Source organism: Mesoplodon bidens, assembly GCF_964165515.1.
Source record: "Mesoplodon bidens genome assembly, chromosome: 11".
NCBI classification, from domain to species: Eukaryota; Metazoa; Chordata; class Mammalia; order Artiodactyla; family Ziphiidae; genus Mesoplodon; species Mesoplodon bidens.
Window position 1 is genome coordinate 36,078,865 of NC_138167.1, and position 23,540 is coordinate 36,102,404.

Genomic DNA, 23,540 nt, shown 5'->3' on the forward strand with positions numbered 1-23,540 from the left:
AATTCTTAGGAGCAAACCTTCATTGCCTTGCATTAGGCATTGGTTTTTTGGATATAGTATCAAAAGCACAGCAACAAAAGAAAAAATAAATTGGGTTTCATCGAATTTGAAGACTTTTGTGCCTCAAAGGGCACTATCAAGTAAAAAGATAACCCACATCATGGGAAAAATATTTTGCAAATCATGTTATCTGATAAGGAATTTGTATCTAGAATATATAAAGAACTCTGGCAACTCAATAATAAATAGACATATAGCCCAATTAAAAAAATGGGCAATGGATCTGTTAGGTATTTCTTAAAAAATATATATACAAATTGTCGATAAGCATATGAAAAGATGCTCAACATCATTTGTCATCAGGGAAATGTAAATCAAAACCATGATGTGATACCACTAGGATGGTTAAAATAAAAAAGACAGGTAATAACAAGGATTGGGGAAGATGTGGAGAAACTGGAAACCTCATACACTGCAGATAGGAATGTAAAATGTTGCAGTCACTTTGGAAAAGAGTCTGGCAGTTTGTCAAAAGGTTAAACATATGACTTGGCAATTCCATTCCTAGGAATATATAAAAAAGAGATAAAACATAGGACTTGGCAATTCCATTCCTAGGAATATATAAAAAAGGAATAAAACTTGTACATGAATGTTTCTAGCAGTATTATTAATAGCTGAAAAGTGGAAACTAAGTATCCATCAATAAATGAATAAACAAAACATTTTCAGCCATAAAAAGGAATGAAGTACTGTTACATGCTACAACATGGGTCAGTCACACATTGTATGACTCCATTTATATGAATATCCAGAACAGGCAAATTTATAGAGAGAGAAGGTAGATTAGTGGTTGCCTAGGGCTGGGGGATGAAGGAATTAGGAAGTGATGGCTAAGGGGTAGAGGATTTTTCGGAGTGATGAAAATGTTCTAAAATGGATTGTGGCAACATATACACAACACTGTGGATAAAATAAAAGCCAACTGTGGATTTTTAATGGGTTTAATGTATGGTATGTGAATAATATCTCAATAAAGCTATTAAAAAATAAAAGAAGCAAAATCAAATACAGAAAAGAAATAATGAAAAAATAGCTTTCAAGTTTGTTCATGCATACTGAGATTGACACAATGATCTACTGAAATCCTTCTAGGATGCAAACATACTAACTGTAATATTTTGATGTTTGTATAATTTACTGAAGACAACAATAATCTGTACTCTTTCAGAAATGGGGAAAACACGTTTCAATCTGCCAAAATAGCCCAGGAATGCCTTCTTTCTTATCTCTAGAATAAAATTTTTCAGTAAGAAATGACTGCCAAAGTCCTTTTAACAGAGATAGAATTTTGTTTAGTATTCCTAGGAATACAAGGGCTTTGGGCTTCAATCTTCACTATCTTTAATTTGTATTTATTTATTCGTATTGCATTTTTTAAAAAAATGTCTATTTGGTTCCTCTGCCAATTTTTTTTAAATTAATTAATTTATTTATTTTTGGCTGTGTTGGGTCTTCGTTTTCTGGGCAAGGGCTTTCTCTAGTTGCGGCAAGTGGGGCCACTCTTCATCGCGGTGCGCGGGCCTCTCACTATCGCGGCCTCTCCTGTTGCGGAGCACAAGCTCCAGATGCGCAGGCTCAGTAGTTGTGGCTCACGGGCCCAGTTGCTCCGCGGCATGTGGGATCTTCCCAGACCGGGGCTCGAACTCGTGTCCCCTGCATTGGCAGGCAGATTCTCAACCACTGCGCCACCAGGGAAGCCCCATATTGCATTTTAAGAGAATATAATTTTAAAAACAACGTAACTCTGGATACTAGTCAGTTATAAATTACTGACAGAATTTTAAATTTGTACATAAAAGCAACATAAATCTCTTAAAGAGAAAACAAGTAGTTTTAAAGGTACAAAATCAGGTCATTCCTATATTGTTCTAATGAAGTTCAATCAATTCAATTTGATTCAATTCAACTCAGCTCACTAATTGGCCATCTATAGATGCCTGGGCATTTGCTAGGCTCCAGGAATATGAAAACTGGAACACAGTAAAATATAATCTCCATTCTCAAGGAATTCAAGTATAAGTTGTTCATCAGTTTGCTACTAAAAGAGTAGTAGAAGGGTGCAAAGGACACAACTTGTCTTATGTTTTACGAAGGAACAGATTTAATCACTGACCTGTCCTTAGAACACATTAAATTCCACCCTCACCCTCCAATTTCATAATGCTTAAGTTTGGGATTTTTACATAAACATATTACAAAATCTTGGTTTTCAAAGTGTGGTCTGTGGATCAGCAGCAAATGCAGACTCTTGGGCCCCACCCCTGACCCACTGAATTAGAATCTGAAGTTAAAAAAGAAATACGCAGGTTGATTCATATACACACTAAAGTTTGAGAAGCACTGCACTAAAACAATCAAGTAAAAGGGTCTTGAACCCTGTCCTTTAGGGGTGCCATTTCTCCAAACAGGCCAGAGAATCGACTTCATTAAAGATTACTTGATTTAAAAAAGCAGACAGTGGCTGCCACATCACAATTACAAATATAAGCAAAACATAGTTGCGAGATGCAGCAATCAGTCTCTGCATTAATACATTTCCGGTGGAATCAGCTGCACTCAAATACAGAGACTGATTTTCAGTTAATTAAAAAATTCTAGCCTCAGATGAGCAAAGTCCTCTTTTATTATTCCTCTTACTCCTCAAAATCCATAATGGTTCTGTGTAGCAGCTTTATATACCTCAGAGGGACTGAAAAATTATCCTTTCAATAACACCTCATCTTATGAAAACATAAATTTGTGAAGGAAATGGCCTCATTTCTTTGAGATGTACCAGTGCTTCAAAACACCCTACTATTCTGAAAGAAGGCAGATTCAACTTGATTATAATGAAGCAGATCACACAAGCTCCTTTACTTTATGAGTACTGATCCCAATGGCACTTAATAGAAAATTGATATTGAGCGGAAACAACCCAGAGAAAAGCCTTTTCTTCCCCCCAACAAAAACCAAGTCTATTTTCAACTGAAAAGAGAAAGGAAAAAAGAGAAGAAGAATGAAGGAAAAAGAGGAAGAAAAAGAAAGAAATTCAACCCCAACTATCCACTTGAATTACAGCTCTGAAAAATACATACCAAACTTTCATTACTTCCAGACTTAGTTCACTCCTCAAATTTCTAAGTGTGGCTTCTTTGGGGAGTAAATGTCAAGATTTCAAAAGTACCAGTGCATGTTTCCACACCCAGTTCAGCCATGCAAATTTGGTGGGTCTGGTCCCAGTAAGACACCCCTTATTTCACTGTTGTTTCCTAATAATTTGGGGAGAAGCATGCATGTGGGCTTAGTAATCAACCCAGGGGCCTCCCTGGGTGTCTTCTGGCCTTTGAGAACTTAGTAGATTTCTGTGATGAGCTTTGATGGAAAATTTCCTTCTCTGACCTCTACCAATACTTTCCAGTCTGTGAGGTCATGTAACTGGCATGATTTTGTTACTTGTGATATGCAGCTTTTTCTACACTGTAGGCTTTTTAACCATCCAGAATTTTAAAAGAAACAAGAAACAGCAATAAAATTCTTATTCAAGGTCTCCTGAGACAGCAAGACCTGTCAGAGTCATTTTTTTTTTTCTAAACTGGAAGCTAAAATGACACTGGATATGTTAAGATTCAAGATACTTGGTTAAAAGGTCTAAAGTAATTCTATGGAGCTTATGAATTATTAATGACAATACGAAGAGCCAGCTTCTACACAAAGAGCTGAATTATAACCCAAGTGCCCAAGTGCATTTAATGATGAAAATACATAAGAAACCAATAAAATATTTCATGAAAACAAAATAGTGTTGTTCTGATGGATGAAAAACTCTGAATGGATATATTAAATCACGGATTAAAGCTGGGGAAGGAAAGATTGTTAGAAGTCGAAGGCTGTATTTTTTTTTTTTTTTTAATATCCTAAGAGCTGCCAAGATAGATTCCACTAGGCATTAGTCTGTATCACCACAGTAAGGCTAATTTCCTTAGGCAAAAGTGTTGAAACGGTATAAAAAAATGAAGATGAAACCTAGGTACTGAGGCCAGTGACAAATACTTTTTCTTGTCCCAAAGGCTGAGAGATTGGTTCAAATATACTTGGTGGGTATAATGTCAGGGTGTCAGGTATAACTGGATCATAGCTGTTCAGGGAGACAACTTTTTTTTTTTTTTTTTGAAATAAACTCCATGACATGAGAAGCTCTAGTGGGGTAGAAGTTTGGACTTAGATGGGATTACCATAATGGAAAACAAGTCCTACATACATGCTTCCAGAACAGTAACAGCCAATGTCATTTGCAGGGCAGCCCAGGAAGTGGCTGGAGGGCAGCCCCAAGCCTGTATGTTACTCCAGAACTAAGTGGCTGTCATGAGAATGGAGAGGGAAGAAATCCTGCAGACGTATTCTGTCTTAACTTCATCACTCCTGCCTCTGTATGAGAAGCTTCCATGATCTTTTCTTGTGGGTCCTATCTCTGGCTTTTAATAAGTTTGGCTTTGACCATTCCAGAACCATGGATATTGTGGAAAGACTCAGTCTGACCCTTCTTTTCAGTCTTGCTGAAAAATAGTGCAACCCAAGCAAACTGAACTGCAAAATACAGCTTTCACATGACCATGGGTAGCTTTCAAAGACCAGAAATAGACACTCTCAGAGCTTTTACAGTAGATGTCAAGGAAGAAAGCTGATTTCTCCTGTGTAGGTATCTTTGTCCTTCACTCATTTCTTCTCTAGCTATTCAGTACCTCAGGCAAGATACCACAAACACATTTTGTGAGACAGAGGCATCTTGTGGAATTGAACCGTATGTCTAAATTACAGGCAACTTTTACACACCTGCTTTCACCTCTGGGTTCCTGATGGTCCACAGCTGACAATTTAATTTTTGCTGCTACTCTAACTGCAGCTGAACATTTAGCCAAACTTGTTTTGAGTTTCTCTTTAGGATGGAAAAGGTCAAAATGATACATCGGTGTGATACGAATGGATACAAAGTAGGAAACAGGAGAAGGAGAACAGAGGTTGCATAGCCTGAGCCAATGAGTAGGCTGAATAATCTTTTGTTGCCTAATACAGCTCCCACCCATAGGGGCAATTATTTCCTTCAGAGGAGCTGCTACTGGACTCATTTTTTCCCAGGCCAAATCTCTGTAACTACCCTGAATCAAATCACCAGAGAGGAGAGAGAACAATAAACCAAGCCTCAATTACTACAGGTCAGGTGATACATGCTATGGAGAAAAAAGTCAGAGGAACACGGAGTGCTGGGGGAAGGGCATTGCTCTTTTATATAGGCAGCCAGGTGCCACGTGAATGAAAAGGAGGAGTATTGTAAAGCTCTGGAAGAAAGAGTGCTCTAGACAAAAATGAGAAAGGCCCCAGGCAAGAAAAAGCTTAGTGGGTCTGGGTAAGAGAAAGGCCTGTGTACCTGAAGCATGGTGACTAAGGGGGAGGTTGCAGGAGGTGACACTGAGTGGCAGGTGGGTGCCAGTTCACATAGCGTCTTGGTGGATAGTTTGGATTTTATTCTAATGGAGAGTTTTAAATAGGGATTACAGGTCTGATTTATCTTTTTTAATACTTTGGTTGCTTGGGAAGAGAATGAATTATTGATTAGAAGGTCTTAGTGCTAAGTTGGACATCTTAGGAAGCTGTTGCTTCCTAAGTGCAGGCAAGAGATGAAGAGGCTTTGTCTCAGAGACTGAGAGTGCAAGTAGTGAGAAATACCAAGGTTTGGGATATTTTGGATGTAGAGATGATAAGATATGCTGATGCGTTTATATGTGGGGAATGAGAGAACTGGGTTTTTGGCTTGGGCAACTGGGTGGAAAGTGGTACCATTTTCTGAGATGTAAACAATGGATAAGAAGAAGTTGTTACATGTGTGAAGGATGATGATGACAGTAGGGGCAAATGTTCAAGGTGTCTACAGACATCTGGTTAGAGATGTCCAGGAGGCAGTGGATATGCAAATCTGAAGCCCAGGAATATGATCAAGGCTGGTGAAAAAAAATCTAGGAACCATCAGATAGTATTTAAGGCAAGGGACCAAGAGAAATAAAAACAAAGGATCATGCCTTAGGCAACTTTCAACATTCAAAGGTACAGCCAAGATGGAAAAGCGAGCACTGGAGCCTGAGAAAGTGCAGCCTATACCGCAGGTGGGAACCAGGTGGATGCAGTTTCTTTAACAAAGGCCCACAGCATCTCCACTGGAAGGAATGTTTAAAGCCAGCCACTTCGGTCATCCAACTCATTTCAGTTTTTAAATACCCTTTCTTCCATGAAGGGATAAAAACATGCATACATCAGTTTACATGATAACTACACTGTCCTAACCCATCTAGCACCATGTCTTTATAATCTTCCTGATAAGAGTTCAGGTCTAATGGAGACTACAATATTAAAATTTGGCAGGTTTTCATGGATAAATTTTAATACTAATATTATGTAGTGGGGGAAAAGTCAAACTAATTAAGAAAAATCTGAACTCTGAATAAAATGCTTTTAAATTAAAAATATGTCCCTAGAGACAAAAGGATAACTGATTATTTAGAAATGATAAAATAAACATGGCATGCAGTATACGATGTAACCTAACTTCAATCTTATTCTGTAGAAATGGCTAATGAAACACATGACAGAAATCTCTACCAAGAAAATTAGCTGGAATAGGGGATTTTCTATGGCAATATTCCATAATAGTAACAAAGATTTATCCTTCAAGCTTCAAAGTGACCTGCAAACTTTTACAGGGAGTAATTGGAGACTGTGAAACTGTACTGTAAGGATGACAAATACTTTATTATTATAGGGCAGGTGCTCAGGGACAAAGCACTAATAGAATCTTACTGTTGGGGATTTTGTTTCTCTGACTACCTTTTGAGGGTGGGTAGGTGTGGAACTGGACTGAAAGAGGTTATATTACCAGTTCTGTAATCTTAAAACCAGTTGGTTTAAGAATTTCAGATATACAGAGTAGCGAATATGATTATAGATCAGAGATTCCTAGCATTAAGACTTGTACTCTCCCCAACTCTTTCCCCTTAGCAAATCATAATCACTTGAAAATTTCAGCATTCAATCACAAATATATTTGTTGCCTATATGATCTTTCTTCTTGTTGTAATACATCCTAATTTTTACAGAATAATAGTTATAGTCTCTTCTGCACTTAATGTTGGGAATATTTAATGATAACAGATACAAAATCTGTTATTTACAAAACTACAATCTATTTTACCCTATAATTATGCCTTTATTCTCCCAAACCAATTAAATTTCCTTTGGCCAATACTTGCAATTCATATTAATTTTTTAGAATGACATAATAAAAACCTCACTGTGAAATTAACTTTCTTCACTTCCCCCCTGATTCCAAAGTAAGAGACTGTTACTCTACAAACTAAAATTTACTTAGACTTTCTTCAGAGACAGAGGAAAAGCCATCTCAACAATCTTCTGCTTAAGTGACACTCTGGATTAACTAATACTCAGTTCATTTTATAAAGCAGAGGTTGGCCAACTATGCAGCCTGTGAACAAAATCTAACCCATGGCCTGATATGATAAATGAAGTTTGACTGCCACATAACCATATCCATTTGCTTACTTACTATGGCTACTTCTGCACTAGAGTTGAGTAGGTACAGAGACTATAAGGCTCACAAAGCCTAAAATATTTACTACCTGGCCTTTTACAGAGAAAGTTTGTCAATCCTGCTCTAAAGCATAGTGACCAATGCCAATGCACTGTGAATATACACAGTTAATAGGCTCTCTCTAATACTCCTGTACATTTCTGCTCAAACAGTTAGTCTGTATGCTTTCAAGAGTTGATTGTACAGGGACTTGCCTGGTGGCTCAGTGGTTAAGAATCCGCCTGCCAATGCAGGAGACATGGGTTTGAGACCTGGTCTGGGAAGATCCCACATGCCGTGAAGCAAATAAGCCCGTGCACCACAACTACTGAGCCTGTGCTCTAGAGCCCGCGAGCCACAACTACTGAAACCCGTGTGCCTAGAGCCTGTGCTCTGCAACAAGAGAAGCCTCTGCAATGAGAAGCCCGCGCACTGCAACAAAGGGTAGCCCCCGCTCTCCGCAACTAGAGAAAGCTCACACGCAGCAACGAAGACCCAACACAACCAAAAATAAATAAATTTATATATAAAAAAGAGCTCATTGTATAATATCTGTGCCATTTATATTTATTATAATTTAATTAAATATTAAATAAATTGATAAAATAATTGAGAAAGGAGCTGTTGGAAGATTTAAGAGTAAACAAAATTGTTATCAAATTAGGCACAATTGCCAACTGTGCAAGACTGTAAAAACATTGTATATATCCAAAATATTTTTTCTTGTGTGTTAAAAAAAAACTTAAAAGTAGAAATCATAGATAATACACAGTGGGTGTGGTTGTACATAGGAAGACTGATTATTCAAAATTCTGTATAAAAAGATAAATAATAATTTAAAGATTAGCAAGTTCAAGTACATTGGTATACTTCAGATTAAAATATTTAAGGCATGGTTTTAATCATTTTTTATAACTCTCTGCTTTTTCCGTTTCTAAATATAAAACATGCCAAACTTTCAGATAGGTGCAAAATATATACAGTCGGCCCTCCATATCTGCAGGTTCCACATCCATGGATATGAAGGACCGACTGACTTTAAAGGACTTAAGCATCCTTGGATTTTGAAGGATGCTCCTGGAACCAATTACCTGTGGATACGAGGGACAACTGCATACTTTTAAATAAATAAAATATTACAGGTATTTCATAAGTCCTCTAACCCTGCCAATTGCAACCCCCTCCCTTCTCCCTAAAGATAACTCAGTATCTGGAGTATCCAAACTAACATTGATAGGTAAAGGTGAAGTTTATCTAAAACAGATAAAATTGGAATTATTAAATTAAAAAAAACCATTAGATCACCTCCAAATCTACAGGAACGACTTGAACTAATCTATCAAATTGCTGAAGTATTAGTTTTTAGACCTGTAGTCGTTAACAAAAGAGGATTCCATTAAATAGGGTGTCAGTGATATATATGTAAAATTATACTCTGAAGTCCCTGAAAATATTTTCTTAAATTATCATTCCTGTTTAATTTACATTATTAATTTGTACTCTAAGAAGGCATTTTGCTGACCAAAAGTAAATTATCGCCCAGATGTTGCTGAGTTCCAAATTAGTAGATTTTCAATTTAATAAAATCCAAATTCAAGAGGTTTTAGAATATCCATAGTTTGTTGCAAGGGAAAAACCTTAACTATATATGATGAAGGAATCAGAGCTATATCACCATAAGCTAGTGATCAATTTCAGTAACACTATCAGTGGGCCAAACATACGTTGTTACATACCTATATAAGACACAGCAATACCACCCATGATGTATTCCATTGCAAAGTGCTTAACGTGAATCCATAAAGCGTTTATGTAGTGTTTGCTTTGTAGGAAATATAAGGGATAGAGAAATGGGCTAAATAAAAACACAACAAATTATCAGACAAATTGAGAAGCTGAGATTTTCTCAGGAACTCCTGTCTCCTCAACAACTGTCTCTTTAACAAAGGACTTGGCTGGATAAAAAAAGACTAAAGGGACACATCACACAGATGCAACGTGTGATCCTAAATTGGATCTAGTCTAGACATACCAGCTGAGAAACATTTTGGGGGGGGGTTCACAAATGGGAATGTAGCGGTTATTAGACGAGATAAAATTTTTCTGAAATGGAAGGATGGGAGATGAACAACTGAAAAAAGGGAGTTAAAAAGCTATATGTAAAATGTGATTTCATACTCTCTGGTCTAAAAATGTGTGTGTGGACACAGAAAAAGTCTACATTTTAACAGTGATGATCTCAGGTGGTAGGAATGTGATTTTATTTTCATTTGTAGTATTTTCTAGATTTCTACAATGTAAATGTACTGCTTCTATAATAAGACTAGTTTTAAAACGAATTCTATGGAAAATTTATATGACTTTTTTATATCAATAGATCCATTCATCATCATGTATGACAGAAAAATGTTAAGAAAAGCGACAGATACTGACTTGAGTAGAAGCCAAGAGAAACTGGAAGTTTGTATAAAAAAGGTCTCAACTTGAATTCTTTGACTATTTATAATGCTTTGATTTAATCAAGATACATTTAGTATCTTCCATGTCATTTCACATATAAAATGTTTTTGATGCTGTCTTAAGTGCCTTAAGACAGCATTAAAAATGTTGTCTTAACTTTTTCTCACTAGAGGTATAATAATTATTATACCTTCTAAAAATTATTAGCTCAGTATAAAAGGTATTTTGCTAAATAGGCTCACATAGGAACATAAAGGATTCTAGGTGCCTTTGCATAATAATCCGTTTCTTTTTCATCATGAAGGGTCAAGCTTAATGGTTTTTAGGATCACCACTGTGTATGTAAGTTGGATTCCTACAAAATAAGCAGCCATTTTAGAATGTACATATTCACATTCTGATTGCCTTAAAAGTGGGTCAACGAACTGGAAGTATGCTTTTCACTAAAAGAGTACTCAATTTCTGTTGAATATGACAACATACCAATTTCATAACATTTCTTTTAAAATTCATATTTAAGTTGTATCATTTGAGAATTATTTACATTTATTTTATTTATTTTTGGCTGCGTTGGGTCTTCATTGCTATGGGTGGACTTTCTCTAGTTGCTGAGAGCGGGGGCTACTCTTTCATTGCGGTGGCGCAGGCTTCTTACTGCGGTGGCTTCTCTTCCTGCAGAGCACGGGCTCTAGGCGCACGGGCTTCAGTAGTTGTGGCATGCAGGCTCAGTAGTTGTGGCGCACAGGCTTAGTTGCTCCGTGGCATGTGGGCTCTTCCCGGACTAGGGCTCGAACCTGTGTGCCCTGCCTTGGCAGGCGGATTCTTAACCACTGAGCCACCAGGGAAATCCAACTATTCTTAGTCCATTCCTACTTCTGGAAGCTTGCTGGCCCGCGCGGGGCTTGCCCTGGGGCGCTCTCCTGAATAAGTCGTCCTCGTCGTCCTCCTCCAGGCTGCTGTAGCCGCTGCTCATGCTGCTGGTCCCGTCGCGCGCGCGGGCCGCCTCCCCGGGGCGCTGGCGGCCAGGCAGGGGGTGCTGCGCCCGCCCGCCCCGCGAGGTTCCCGGCGCGCGGCCCCGAGCCGCCGGCGGGCTGTCCCACTGCAGCTGCGGCCGTCGCTCAATCTACATTTTAAATTTAAGGCTGATCTTTAAAAAATCCAGCTTTCTAAAAAAAAAATTGAAAATACTTGGCATATTTAGCTATTTATTTATATCAGAATTATTTTGATCTGGAGGTTAAAATGTCTGAGTTTGAAACCTAACACATAACAGTTGTGTAACGTTTGGCAAGCTACCCAGCTAGCTAAGCCTCCATCAGTTCTTTTAATCTATAAAATAGAGAAAATAGTATTTACCTCACAAGGTTATGATGATTAGATGAAATTATGCTTAAAAACCTAGGTGCCTGTCACATAGTAAGAGTTCAATAAATATCCACAACCATGATGGTGACTCATATAATCCTGACATGCTCTTCTTGTCCTATATATACTAATGGTATCAAGGATGCTACTGTACATCTCTACACAGGTGCCCCACAGGTATCTCAGTCATACTACATGTAACAGAACTATTGCTCCTCTTCAGGGTCCCTATCTCAGTAAAGTGTACGTCATTAACCTATAGTTATTCAAGACCTGAGCCTAGGAGTCACTTTTATCCTTTTTTTTTTTTTTAAACCCACCACCCCAACTTTCTTTTAGCTTTATTTTCAATATATTTGGAATTCAACCACTTCTCACAGGTCTATTGCTACCACGCCAGTCCAAGCCAGCATCATCTCTGGCCGGGACAATTGCAAAAGACTCTTGATATAGCTCGCTTTTTTCACACTTGTCCTCCTCACCTACCTCAGTCTATTTTCCACCCCGATGCCAGAGTAAGTCTTTAAAATGGAAATCAGGTGATGTCACTTCCTTGCTTCCAACTCTTCACTGGCTTCACACCAAACTTAGAGCAAAAGCTAACCCCTTTTCCCCGCCCAAAGGCCCCTAAGTGATTGGGCTCCTGCCCCTCCTTCTCTCCCTTTTCCTCCCTCGCTCCTCTCCAGCCATACGGGCCTCCTTTGCTATTCTCGAGCATCTTGAACTTGCCAAACACACCTCCACCTCTGTACCTGGAGCCTTGCCAGTCCTTCTATATGAGGGATTCCTTCCCCATTATCAATATAGCTCTGCAGCTCACTTCACTGCTCAAACATCAGGCTTTTCTGACATGCCATCAACAGAAGCACCCCCAGAGCTCTGTTTTATTTTTCTTCATGGCACTGTTACTACTACAACAGTAAGTTACTGTTATGTTATATACATATTAAATATAAATATTTAATATATAAGCATATAATATAGTACATATATATTACATACATATAATATATTATATATGTGCAAATGTTTTTATGGCTTGTCTCCCCAACTAGTACATAAACTCCATGGAGGGTGAGCACTCTGTTTTGTTCACTGCTGGATCCCCATGATCAAGAATAGTACTTGGTACCTTGTAGGTATTAAAGAAGCACTTTTCAAGATACAGAGACTTATCTGGCCTCTTGTTAAATTGGCTTGGGTTTAGCGAAGTACTCCAATCACTACTAAAATAAGCCCTAGGGCTTCCCTGGTGGCGCAGTGGTTGAGAGTCCGCCTGCTGATGCAGGGGACACGGGTTCGTGCCCCGGTCTGGGAAGATCCCACATGCCGCGGAGCGGCTGGGCCCGTGAGCCATGGCCACTGAGCCTGTGTGTCCGGAGCCTGTGCTCCACAACGGGAGAGGCCACAACAGTGAGAGGCCCCCATACCGCAAAAAAAAAAATAAATAAAAAAATAAAAAGCCCTAAACAAAAAAAGCAAGCAGAGCTGTTACAAGAATTAGTTCTTCTATATTCCATTCATTTTGCAGAATCCTTACAGATCTAAGTTTGAAAACAGGGGTCATAAAATTTTTTATTTTTATTCAGGAAAACTAGCAGCAATCTAGCAGAAAAAAATCCTTTTATTTCATCAGAGTGCTAGAAGAAAAAAAAATTTTTTTTAAAGCTTCCGTATTTAAAACAATTAAGTGATTACTTACTTGGTTGAAATACTTGTAACAAAGGAAAAGAGAAAAAAGTTTTCCCTAGTTTTATCTATTACTAAATGGTTTTGTATAAAGAAATTATATTATATGAGATTAAATTGTTTTTACACTTAAATAAAAGGAAAAAGTCACATCAGAGTGTTAATGAACTAAAAATGAACTAAAAAATCTTCTGTAACAATTCTTAGCAATTCTTTTGTAAAAGTCCCAAACTGTGGCTCTAAAATAATAGCTAAATATCTGAGACTTAATGCACCATAAAAATAGTTGTTTTAACCTACTATATGACTAAATTATGACAGACACTATGAGCCATAGAAAATAATCTTATATTATTATCTAACTTGAATTCAATCACTGCAAAGCAGTATACAAGTAAAATTCTAGCAGATAACTCTCTGAACTTCACACTTTATCTGTGCTTTCCTTATGACACATCACTTTTTATCTTCTGTTCGCAGATCTTGGTGTTTTTGGACACAGGATTTTTGTCTGTTTTATTTTTGCCATCTCCTACAGTATTAGCACAATGACTGGGCTACTCAGTGGATGATTTCTGAATGAAAGAATGAGTGATGCTGAGGGTCAAAGTTGGGGAATACTGGCAGTAAACACTGCGCAAATATAATAGTAGACATATACTTGGAGAGTTCTCAATGAGCCCAATTAGTGCTTTTTTTATATCATATCCTATAAAAGTAAAGAGAGTTAGATAATAAAAGTGGTTTCTGTGTATCCTATTTTGCTTCACAGTATTGATCACAACTGTCATAAAGCAATCATTTGTGTAGTCATTTGCTTAACATTTTTTTTTTCCACTTTAAATTCCAGGGGGTAAGAACTGTTTATCTATGGCTTCTCAGAGCCTCAGCATCTCACAATAGTAGGGGTCCAATAAATATATTTTGAATCAATGAACACAGTTAGGGCTGTGCCACTGCATCATTTGAAAATGCCTGGACCCCCTTCCTAGCTGAGTCTTCCAAATACTCACAGCTTCACAGAACTTCATAATTCATTTTTCAGCGGTTTTAGGATGCACAGTGTTTCACATGCATCTTACAATTTATTGTGTCTTAGTATTCTGTGCAGTTTAATTGGCAGCATTTTTTTTCCTGAGAATTACATAAAACAACATTGTTTTAATAAATGATGGTGTTTTAGAATCAAGGAAATGAGATTACTTCTAATTCCATCTTGGTATGGAAAGTATAAAAACTTCAAGTACTTACATCAATTAAATCTGAAAGATCATGAATATAATACTTGAAAACTGAGGCATTGGTTGCTTCAAGGGTTAGGAGATATTCATTCCGTGCCTTAATCGACTTTAGCTTGTTTTCCGAATACTTTGCTTGTCTCTGGAAATGAAGATCCAGGCATTGGGGAAAACAATAAAGTCATTTTAAAACAAGACAGGGAAACATACATGAATTTCTATTCATCTAAACAATTTATTCAACATATACAAATGACCTTCGAAGTCCTTTCAGAAAAGTACATTTCAATCTGAATTAAATAAACGAAAATTACCCAGCGATGAGGAAAAACAACAACGTATATGGGCGCCAGGCCCATTTGCAATGAAATCTCTTTGTTAATATTCAAAGTTCTCTACATTGTGTATTGGATACTTGGCATTCACCACTAAATGAGGTCCAGCTGTTATTACATGATTTTTATGTTTCTAACACATTGTTTCATTCCCGTGGGAGGAAATGCATGTCACTTCACAGTAATTTACAATGTGTGTCTATCAGCTGTTGCATCAGTGTTCCTAGGTTTGTCACCTCCAGTGAGGACAGAAAGGCTCTGCAGTCTTTTACTTACTTTTTCCTTCATTTTTTCAATTTTCTTCACAGAGCTTCGCCGCTGATGTCTCTCTTCCAGTCTAATATGAAAGACTGGGTCACTGGATCTGCCAATTTGCTTCTCTTCTTGTTTCTCAGCCTCTTTCAGCTTGCTCTCTGCGCTGATGCTCTCTGCATGATACATATGGTATGTTTTCATCACCTGTGAAAATGTGACCCACATTGTTAAAAGATGTCTGTCTGTAATGCAGAAAGTGAATGGAAACCATTACATGACATAATATGTTAAAGATATCACCTTCCAACTGGCAGAGAGCCAGATTGTTAGTAAAATAAAGTATATACTGTTCCTTCTACATAAAGCAAACAGAAATATGCAAATTCACCTGCCAGGAAGAGGCACTTAGGGACAGGCTGTGATGAAGAAAATGAGTTACAGAGTCTTGTGTGTGCTTTCAGTGTACTTAAGAAGTTCCCTCAAACTTAAAAGTGTTTCTCTAAAATCTCCTCTGCATTATTAATTTGCAGAATAAACCCTTATGCATGGATAAATTTTAGTCCAACCTTGGAATTATAAAAAACTCCAAATAAATATATAGCCCTTACTAAAGGTACTTTATTGCTTAAAATGTACTTGTCAAAATACAAAATGTAAATATAAGGTTCATATATAGTTGTAGTTAATAAAAAACTTTTTATGAGCACAAAGTAATACTTTATGTTCAATGTAGAAAACAGGATACAAAAAATAAAGTAAAATAAAAAGCAAGTAGAAAATAAAAAGCATAAGATTTTGGTATACAGCTACCCAGTCTTTTTCCTATGAAAATACACACACACACACACACACACACACACACACACACACTTGTTCATTTTTAAATGACACATATCATTTCTCCTTTTAAAAAATCTGGATCATACTATATTTACAATTTTTAATCTCCTATGTCCTTTTCCACTTAAAAATATCAACATTTTCCTATACCACAAAATAGTCTTGTAAAACATAATTTTAAGGGCTATAATATTTTTTATATGACTGTGCCATACTTACTTACCTAATCCCCTACTGTTGAACATTTTAGAATATTTCAACTTCTTGCTTTTTTATAAATAAAGCTGTGCTGAAAACCCTTCATATATAGAGTATCTTGTTTCTTCTCTTAGAAATGATACAGGTAATTTGCATTTTGATAGATTTAGGAATATATATGACATGAAATTTTGTAATGTATCCTTTCCATATATATTGTAAATATATAATCAATCCTCAATTAAATATTCTTTAATTAAAAAAAATTAAAGGTGTGATGACTCCGATGCCAACTGATGTCTCAAGGTTCCTTGAGGTACCAGAACTCAGCACCCAAGTAATAACTACTGGCACATTCTCAAAAATTATGTCAAATTCTCCTCCACATAAAATGGATTTTATTTTATCTGTAAATAACTGTTATTCAGAGCCAATTTTATAACTAAGGAATAGTTGTGTTAAAGAGTTGATGTAATGTTTTAAAGTAAGGAACTTGATTTTTCTCATTTCAAAAGATGAGTTTTAAAATAGTTTGAATACTGGAAGCATCACCGGAATAAATGTATTTATTTAGGCTGAACCAAATTGCTGTTTTTTGTAGGTTATATGAAAAAGGTAGAAAATCAGCACTTATGGTTCAACTTAATACACACTCTTAAGATGACTATTTTTTTTTTTATAGCTTTTTTTTTTTTTTTTTTGGCTGTATGTGGGCCTCTCACTGTTGTGGCCTCTCCCCTTGTGGAGCACAGGCTCCGGACGCCAGGCTCAGCGGCCATGGCTCACGGGCCCAGCCGCTCCACAGCATGTGGGATCTTCCCGAACCGGGGCACGAACCCGTGTCCCCTGCATCGGCAGGCGGACTCTCAACCACTGCGCCACCAGGGAAGCCCCAAGATGACTATTTTGAAGAGTAAAACACAGGGTTAATGAAGAGCTTTACTTGTTTTCATAAAATCTGATGATGTCTTTCCTTAAAATCATAAGCTAGCTAATTACGTCAAAGGCACTGCTGAACAAGAACAAAGTGCGGGCCAAACTACAAAGTCATGGCAGCTTTCTGTGAGCTGTGTGTAACTGCAAAGTTGTCTCTTTTTAGTAATTATCAAATCTGTCTGGGGGTGTGGTTTGGTCGGCTACTCCAGTTTGAAAGAAAAATAAGACAGCATTAGGAAGCAGCTGGGGAATGAAATGGGAGTCCCCGTGCAGCTGGGCAAACAGCGAGGTCAATGAATCCACTGCACACCTGGCATTTCTAGGCTTGGCTCTGTTTATATTCCCCGCCTGAAGCAAACCCACAGGCCGTCTGGGTCCTGGTTCCAGTTACATCTTTAAATGAGAGGGTGAAAAAAACCGATCTCACACTCACACACACACACACACATGCTTGGCTGTCTTCTTGCTAGTTGACAGGAAGGAAGAAATGAGAACACGTGCCTCCCATTATAGTTGGATGAAAAGGCATCCCAGACAGACCTGGGTAACTGAGAAATCTTGCTTTTAAATACATCCTGAAGAAAAGACCTGAACTCCTGACTCTTGCTTTACTAAAATGCTAAGGCCTACTGTAAGCAGGTAATTTGCACAAACTAAGCTTTAGGGACTAAGGATTCTGAGCTGGCTGCTAGCATGACGCTTCTGGTTAAGTAGGCTGGTTTAAAAGGAAAACATTTGAATCTGACCTAACACTAGCAAGAAGAGGGTATAAATATTTCATCACAATGTGCTTCAGCAAAATAGCTGAGGATTCTCCACCCGGTTCAATAGTAATTTCCAGAAAGGTAATGTCTTTGTTCCGTTTTTCCAATTTGACTTAGGGTTTCCACTGTTCTCCAAAATGTCAACAGTTACAATGAATGAATTTTAGAAGTTGGAGAGAAAAAACTAAAAGCTTCTCGAGAACTCTAATTGCAGACAATGAATACCAGTACGAACTACATTATTTAAAATGTAAGCTGTTGACAGAAGTTAAGTGTGTTTTGTATTTAAAATAACAGACAGTCCTCTTTTTCAGAGAAGTAAAAGAAAGCTTTTGAATATATACTGCAAAGAAAATAACAGCTTCTCCATCAGCTTAATGCAAACACAAGCCTTTGCATACCAAATGACATGATAGGCATATATCCATTTAAGTGTACTCCAATAGCATATTTTCCTATTTGAATTCTTTTCTACTAAAACCTCAGGCATAATTCTCCATTGAACACACTCAATTTATTTTCCCTGCTCTGTCTTCAACTGCAAGAAGAATATAGTCAGGTAGAAAGTGACCACATCATGGATTTCTTTGTGACACCTGAATATTGCCAGAGTATTAGCAAATCATTGATGTCAGAATAAAGGGAATATTAAGCTGGACTTTGTTCAAATCCTCTGCCCTTACCAATCTCTCTTTACCTCATGTACCTCTCACCTCATGTGAAATCCTATACAAAAACTTTGGACAAAAAGTGTATATACTTTTTTCTTACTGACAGACCCTATATAATGGATCTGACACTACTCTTGTACTTTAAATCAAAGTAATTAAAGTATCTATAGTAAATTTCAATATTCAGTGTCAAGAAGTCATGGTGTATCTGAAAACTATCCATGTGTTGGAGATCAGTGGATTAAGGGTATAAATTCTACTTTTTGACTTCTGGTTCAGAAGTTAGAAGACATGGTTCCAGGAATGGATCTACCAGTTACTAGGTGTGGAGAGTCATTTAACACTTCTGCTCGCCTTACAAGGTTGTTGTGGATACCCAATTGTACATGGTCCCTGTGTGTGGGTACAACTGTACCTTTACTGAGTACTTACTACATATGTGTGTATATATATGTATATAATCTATACCACTAATATATATATGGAGATATATGTAAAGTGTATCTATTTAGCTAAACAAACATTATATAATTCCTACTACATGCCAGACATTGTTCTAAGCATTTTACAAATACTGGGTTGGCCAAAAAGGTCATTTGGGTTTTTCCATAAGATGTTACGGCAAAACCCGAACGAACTTTTTGGACAGCCCAATAGCTTATTTAATCCTTCTAAAAACGCTTATAAGGTAGGTACCTTTATTCTCCCCATATTACAGATGAGAAAAGTGAGGCACAGAGAGGTTAAGTAACTTGCTGAAGGTCACACAGCTGATAATTGGCAAAGCAATGGTTGGTACCCCAGCAGTCTGGCTCCAGATTCAGTGCTCTGGACTGCTATGGCATGACCTTCAGAAGGTCTAATGCATTATACAAGTGGAAGCCCTCTTTATCTGGGGGATATAGTTACTCTTGGTCATATTTAGGAGTGGAGGAAAAGAAGGAATGAAAGATAATTATTTATTCATTCAACATTTGCTTGGTGTTTAGCACCTGTAAGGCACTGATGGGTATAAAAATAAAGACTTGGTTTCCATCTTCTAAAAGTTTAAGTTTTTAGAATTAAAAAAATGGGCTTTGGAGATTCTCATGGACACTGATGAAGTGAGAGGGCATTTGGGCTGAAAGGACAGTATCAGGAAAGATGTAACGGGGTAGGCGACCCACACAGGTGAGGTGGGCATGAGGAGACCAAGACGGTGGAGAAGGGAGTCCAGGGTAGTGGATGATGGGGTAACTGAGCTGAAGAATACGACCGGGCCAGATGAGGAGAGCCTTGAAACCCCAACTAAGTAGTATAGAATTTATTCTGAAGGGGGTTGGTGAATCCATAGAGGTGTGAACAGTATGGTCAAAGCAGTACCTTAGCAGTAATTCGGTGAAGATAGGCAGGATGGTTTAGGGTGTGAAGCGACCTGATTTAGCATGAAGAAGAGGGAATGGAAAGGAGGAAGGAGAATCCAGAAGGACAGCTCCAGGGCCTTCTCTCTGTTCTCACTCTCTCCGACCTTTTCTTAAACTTGACATGACCCCTCCACCACGGACTTCAAATGCTCTCACACTCTGCTCCCAACACCAGCCCAAGCAGCACTCTGTATACTACTGAGTCAATCACTTAACTCCCTCCTCAAAATCTGTACTTTCCTGCCTCTGTGGCCTTTTCCCAAGACAATCCAACCCCACTGCCTGGGATACCCTCCCCCAGCATCCCCTGCTGTTACCATTTTGACTCATCCTCCAGGGCAAGGTCAAAGCTCACCTATTGCTAAGTGTTCCCTGGGTCCCCAGCCAGAGTGATCTTGTTCTTCCGACCTCCAAGACCTACTTACTGATAGCACTTCAGACTCTGTGCCGTGTGTTACAGATATTTGTGTACCATTCAGTATCATGGATTGTCCTGTAAGTTCAGTGAGGCCACCAATAATATTTTAGGCAACTCCAGGTCCTTAATATTGTCTTATATACAGGAGGAGTAAAATAGGCATCTGGTGAGAAACAAATGAAGGACAGGAATCCTTTTATATTCAGCTTGCCCATTCATTTATTCATTTAACAAACACTATGTGACTAGCATTGTTCCTCTCCATCCCTGGCATCCAAAACAGTACCACCAATAAATACCTGGGACTGGACTGATGGGATGGCAAACATTTCTAAATCATTTGTGAAATACAGTTAGCACTGGAATTTATGGCATCTCAAAAAAAAAGGGTGTTGTGGTTGGCGGGTGGGCTGGTAAAAAGCAGTATGTTAGTGACAGTATTTCCTAATTCCACACACAGCCTGCTGTTTTACTAAATCCATCAATCACAAAAAGCTCTCCTGAGAAACTACATTCTTTAGGTCTCCTTAAATACCAACAACCTAAGATAAAGATCTCTTTTCTATAATCAATACACGAGAGGGCTCTAACTGTAACCGAGTTTCTGCCAGTGCCAGATTAACAAAACCATCAGGGTAGGACCACCACCTTGGAAGTCCATTCCCACGAAGCTCTCAGGTTCATGGGGAAGGCAGGGCTCCCGGGCCACCCTAGGCTGAGCCCCAGGAGCTGTGCTGTAAGCCTGACTCCTTCAGGGGCTCACACAGCCTCTGTTCCTCTGTGTAGACCATAGCCTCTGCTGAGCCAAGCTGTGTCTCTGGAGCTTAGTTTAAATAGGGGCAGTAGGCAGGAACTGCTTTTCAGACAGCATCGTAACACTGCATGCTGTGATCTTTACACCAGCAACCTTGAGCTTTCCTGCCCTTTAGTAAACTGAGCCAACCTTGGCGATGAATACAGAGCCGGGCAGACCTGGATTTGAGTTCTCGTGCTACTGCTTATCAGCTGGGCAAGTTTCTTAGCTTTCTTGAGCCCCAGTTCCTCTGAGGTGAAATTGGGATTAAGTGATACAATGCATGGGAAGCGCAGAACAGGGTGGGCAGTTCTCTTTCTTGACAGTTTCTAAGGTATGATGTAGAAGCAAGTACACAGGCTCCGCAGCCAGACTAACTGGCTTTACATTCTGGCTCTAAGCAGAGAGGTGCAGGCCAGTGCCTCCCAAAGACAAAGCAGCTGGAGAACTGAGTACAGTAAAAGCAGACCTGATGGAGGCCTCTCCTGCTGTTTCATATTACAACTCGGGACAGCCAAAACCTCTTAAAAACTAATCTAATATACCAGTGACCAGTACCCAGGAGCTGATGGCATAGATACCTACATGTTCATAAAACACACCACCTTAAGTCACACTTAGGAAGGCTTCTAGCCTCTCTGCAATGTCCATCTCATCATTAGCACCCTTTTTTTTTTTTTTTTGCAGTACGCGGGCCTCTCACCGTTTTGGCCTCTCCCATTGCAGAGCACAGGCTCCGGATGCGCAGGCTCAGCGGCCATGGCTCACGGGCCCAGCCGCTCCGCGGCATGTGGGATCTTCCCGGACCGCGGCACTAAGAGGTGGCCCCTGCATCGGCAGGCGGACTCTCAACCACTGCGCCACCAGGGAAGCCCAGCATCCTTTTTGATGTATGCTGACAGTTACTGTAAAATTAAGTGTAATTTACTGGAAAATTACCCAGGTTTCAGGGAGCAGTGCAGAGTGATCTGCATTTACTCATCCACCAAACAGCTACTGAGTATCCATAAGGCAGGCACTGTGCTAGACTCTGAAGCTAGAGATGAAAGACACAGTCCCTACCCAGTAAAGACACAAAGGCAGGCCTACTCTTACTGAAGACAAATAGGAGGTGGGGAGGGAAGCACTCATGGACTTCAGGGTAGGTAGGCTGAGTGCAAGTCAGGTGGAGAAGACTCCTAGGCTTCCTTCTAAACAGCTTCATTTAAGTCTAGGAGCTCACTTGGAGAGAAAGTTGGGGTGGGAGGGGGGATATATTTTATTTATATAAAGATGTAAAGACAGGAGAATCCCACCCAGAACATGAATGTTACTCAGTCAATGCCCACAATGGATCTCACTTCCCACCCCAATGTCCCATCTCCCACTTAAAGCCTGTGAGGGACACTTATTAGTATATTTTATTCTCATTTGTGGCATCAGGGCGGGAAAAGTTGCTGATCCCCAAGGTAATGAGTGGTCAATAGGACTGTTACAATGATGAACTCTCCTACTTCCTTTCCCCAGGCTTGTATGGTTCACTATAAGTCAATGAAAGCAGAATTTACAAAACTTAATTATATTTGAAGAGTAACATTTATAGGAGAACTCACTTTGAGAGGTAGTATACTGGTAGTTAAGAGCTTAGACCCACAGAACAGACTGCTTGGGCTCAAATCCTGCCTCTTCACTTACTGTGTGATCTTGAGCAAGTAACTTAACCTTTCTGTGCCTTCATTTCTTCACTGTAAAATGGGCATAACATTCTTACTCACTGCATGCATAGGGTAGTTGGAAGGATTAGATGTGTCATGACATGTAAAGAGCACAGAAAAAAGAGCCTGACACATAATAAGTGCACAGTAAATATCAGCTATTGCTATTTGAAAAAATTACCACATTTCATTTTAATAATAGGTAATGATTTCTCCATGACTGGAAAGACTATCATTTCCAACAGAGGTAAAGGAAAGGAAAGAAGTGATATTTCCATTTATGTGTATGGTAAGAATTTCAGCAAAGCGCTTTAGAAATGAGCAAATAGTTCAAGATGAACAATTAAAGAGCATGAGATTCTGTCTTAATAGCTAGTTTATCAAAGAAAACTTGAGGTATGTTGTGGCTCCACTGAAATGAAATCAGTAAAACAGTATGAATTTATCATCAGATTATATTTATAATCCAAACAAATGCTTTGAACAAAAGGCATTGTCTGGGACTCTGGACCCTGCTGGCTGCTAACCAACCAAATGACAGGGCAACAGAGATACAGAGAATAAACAAAACAAAGGGAAAAACAGAGAACACACATGCAAAGGGAGAAAGTAAGGCTAATGAAAGTCACAAAAATAATTCTATTCTGTTCAGTGTGGTGTTAAAGGTTTTGTTTCAGGAGTAATTACGAAGAGCAGCATTTTATAGATCTAGAAAATCCAACAGACCTGGATTTTGGTCCTAGCTTTGCTGCAAAATAGTTCTGTAACCTCAGTCTTTCTGACCCTCAGTGTGACTTTCATCTATT

General features: G+C 38.6%; 1 protein-coding gene across 2 annotated transcripts in view; it reads right to left on the bottom strand.

Annotated features, from left to right (window-relative positions):
* SRGAP1 (SLIT-ROBO Rho GTPase activating protein 1) overlaps positions 1-23,540 on the bottom strand; it is a 375,594-nt gene that overhangs the window by 176,704 nt on the left and 175,350 nt on the right. For both annotated transcript variants that reach the window (XR_014017110.1, XM_081249815.1), the window contains exons 5-6: positions 15,039-15,221; positions 14,441-14,569 (exon numbers count right to left, since the gene is read on the bottom strand). Coding sequence is in view for 1 of the 2 variants with exons in the window: in XM_081249815.1 (XP_081105941.1) it covers positions 14,441-14,569; positions 15,039-15,221 (312 nt within the window). In the remaining variant the exon portion in view is untranslated. The remainder of the gene's footprint in view (positions 1-14,440; positions 14,570-15,038; positions 15,222-23,540) is intronic.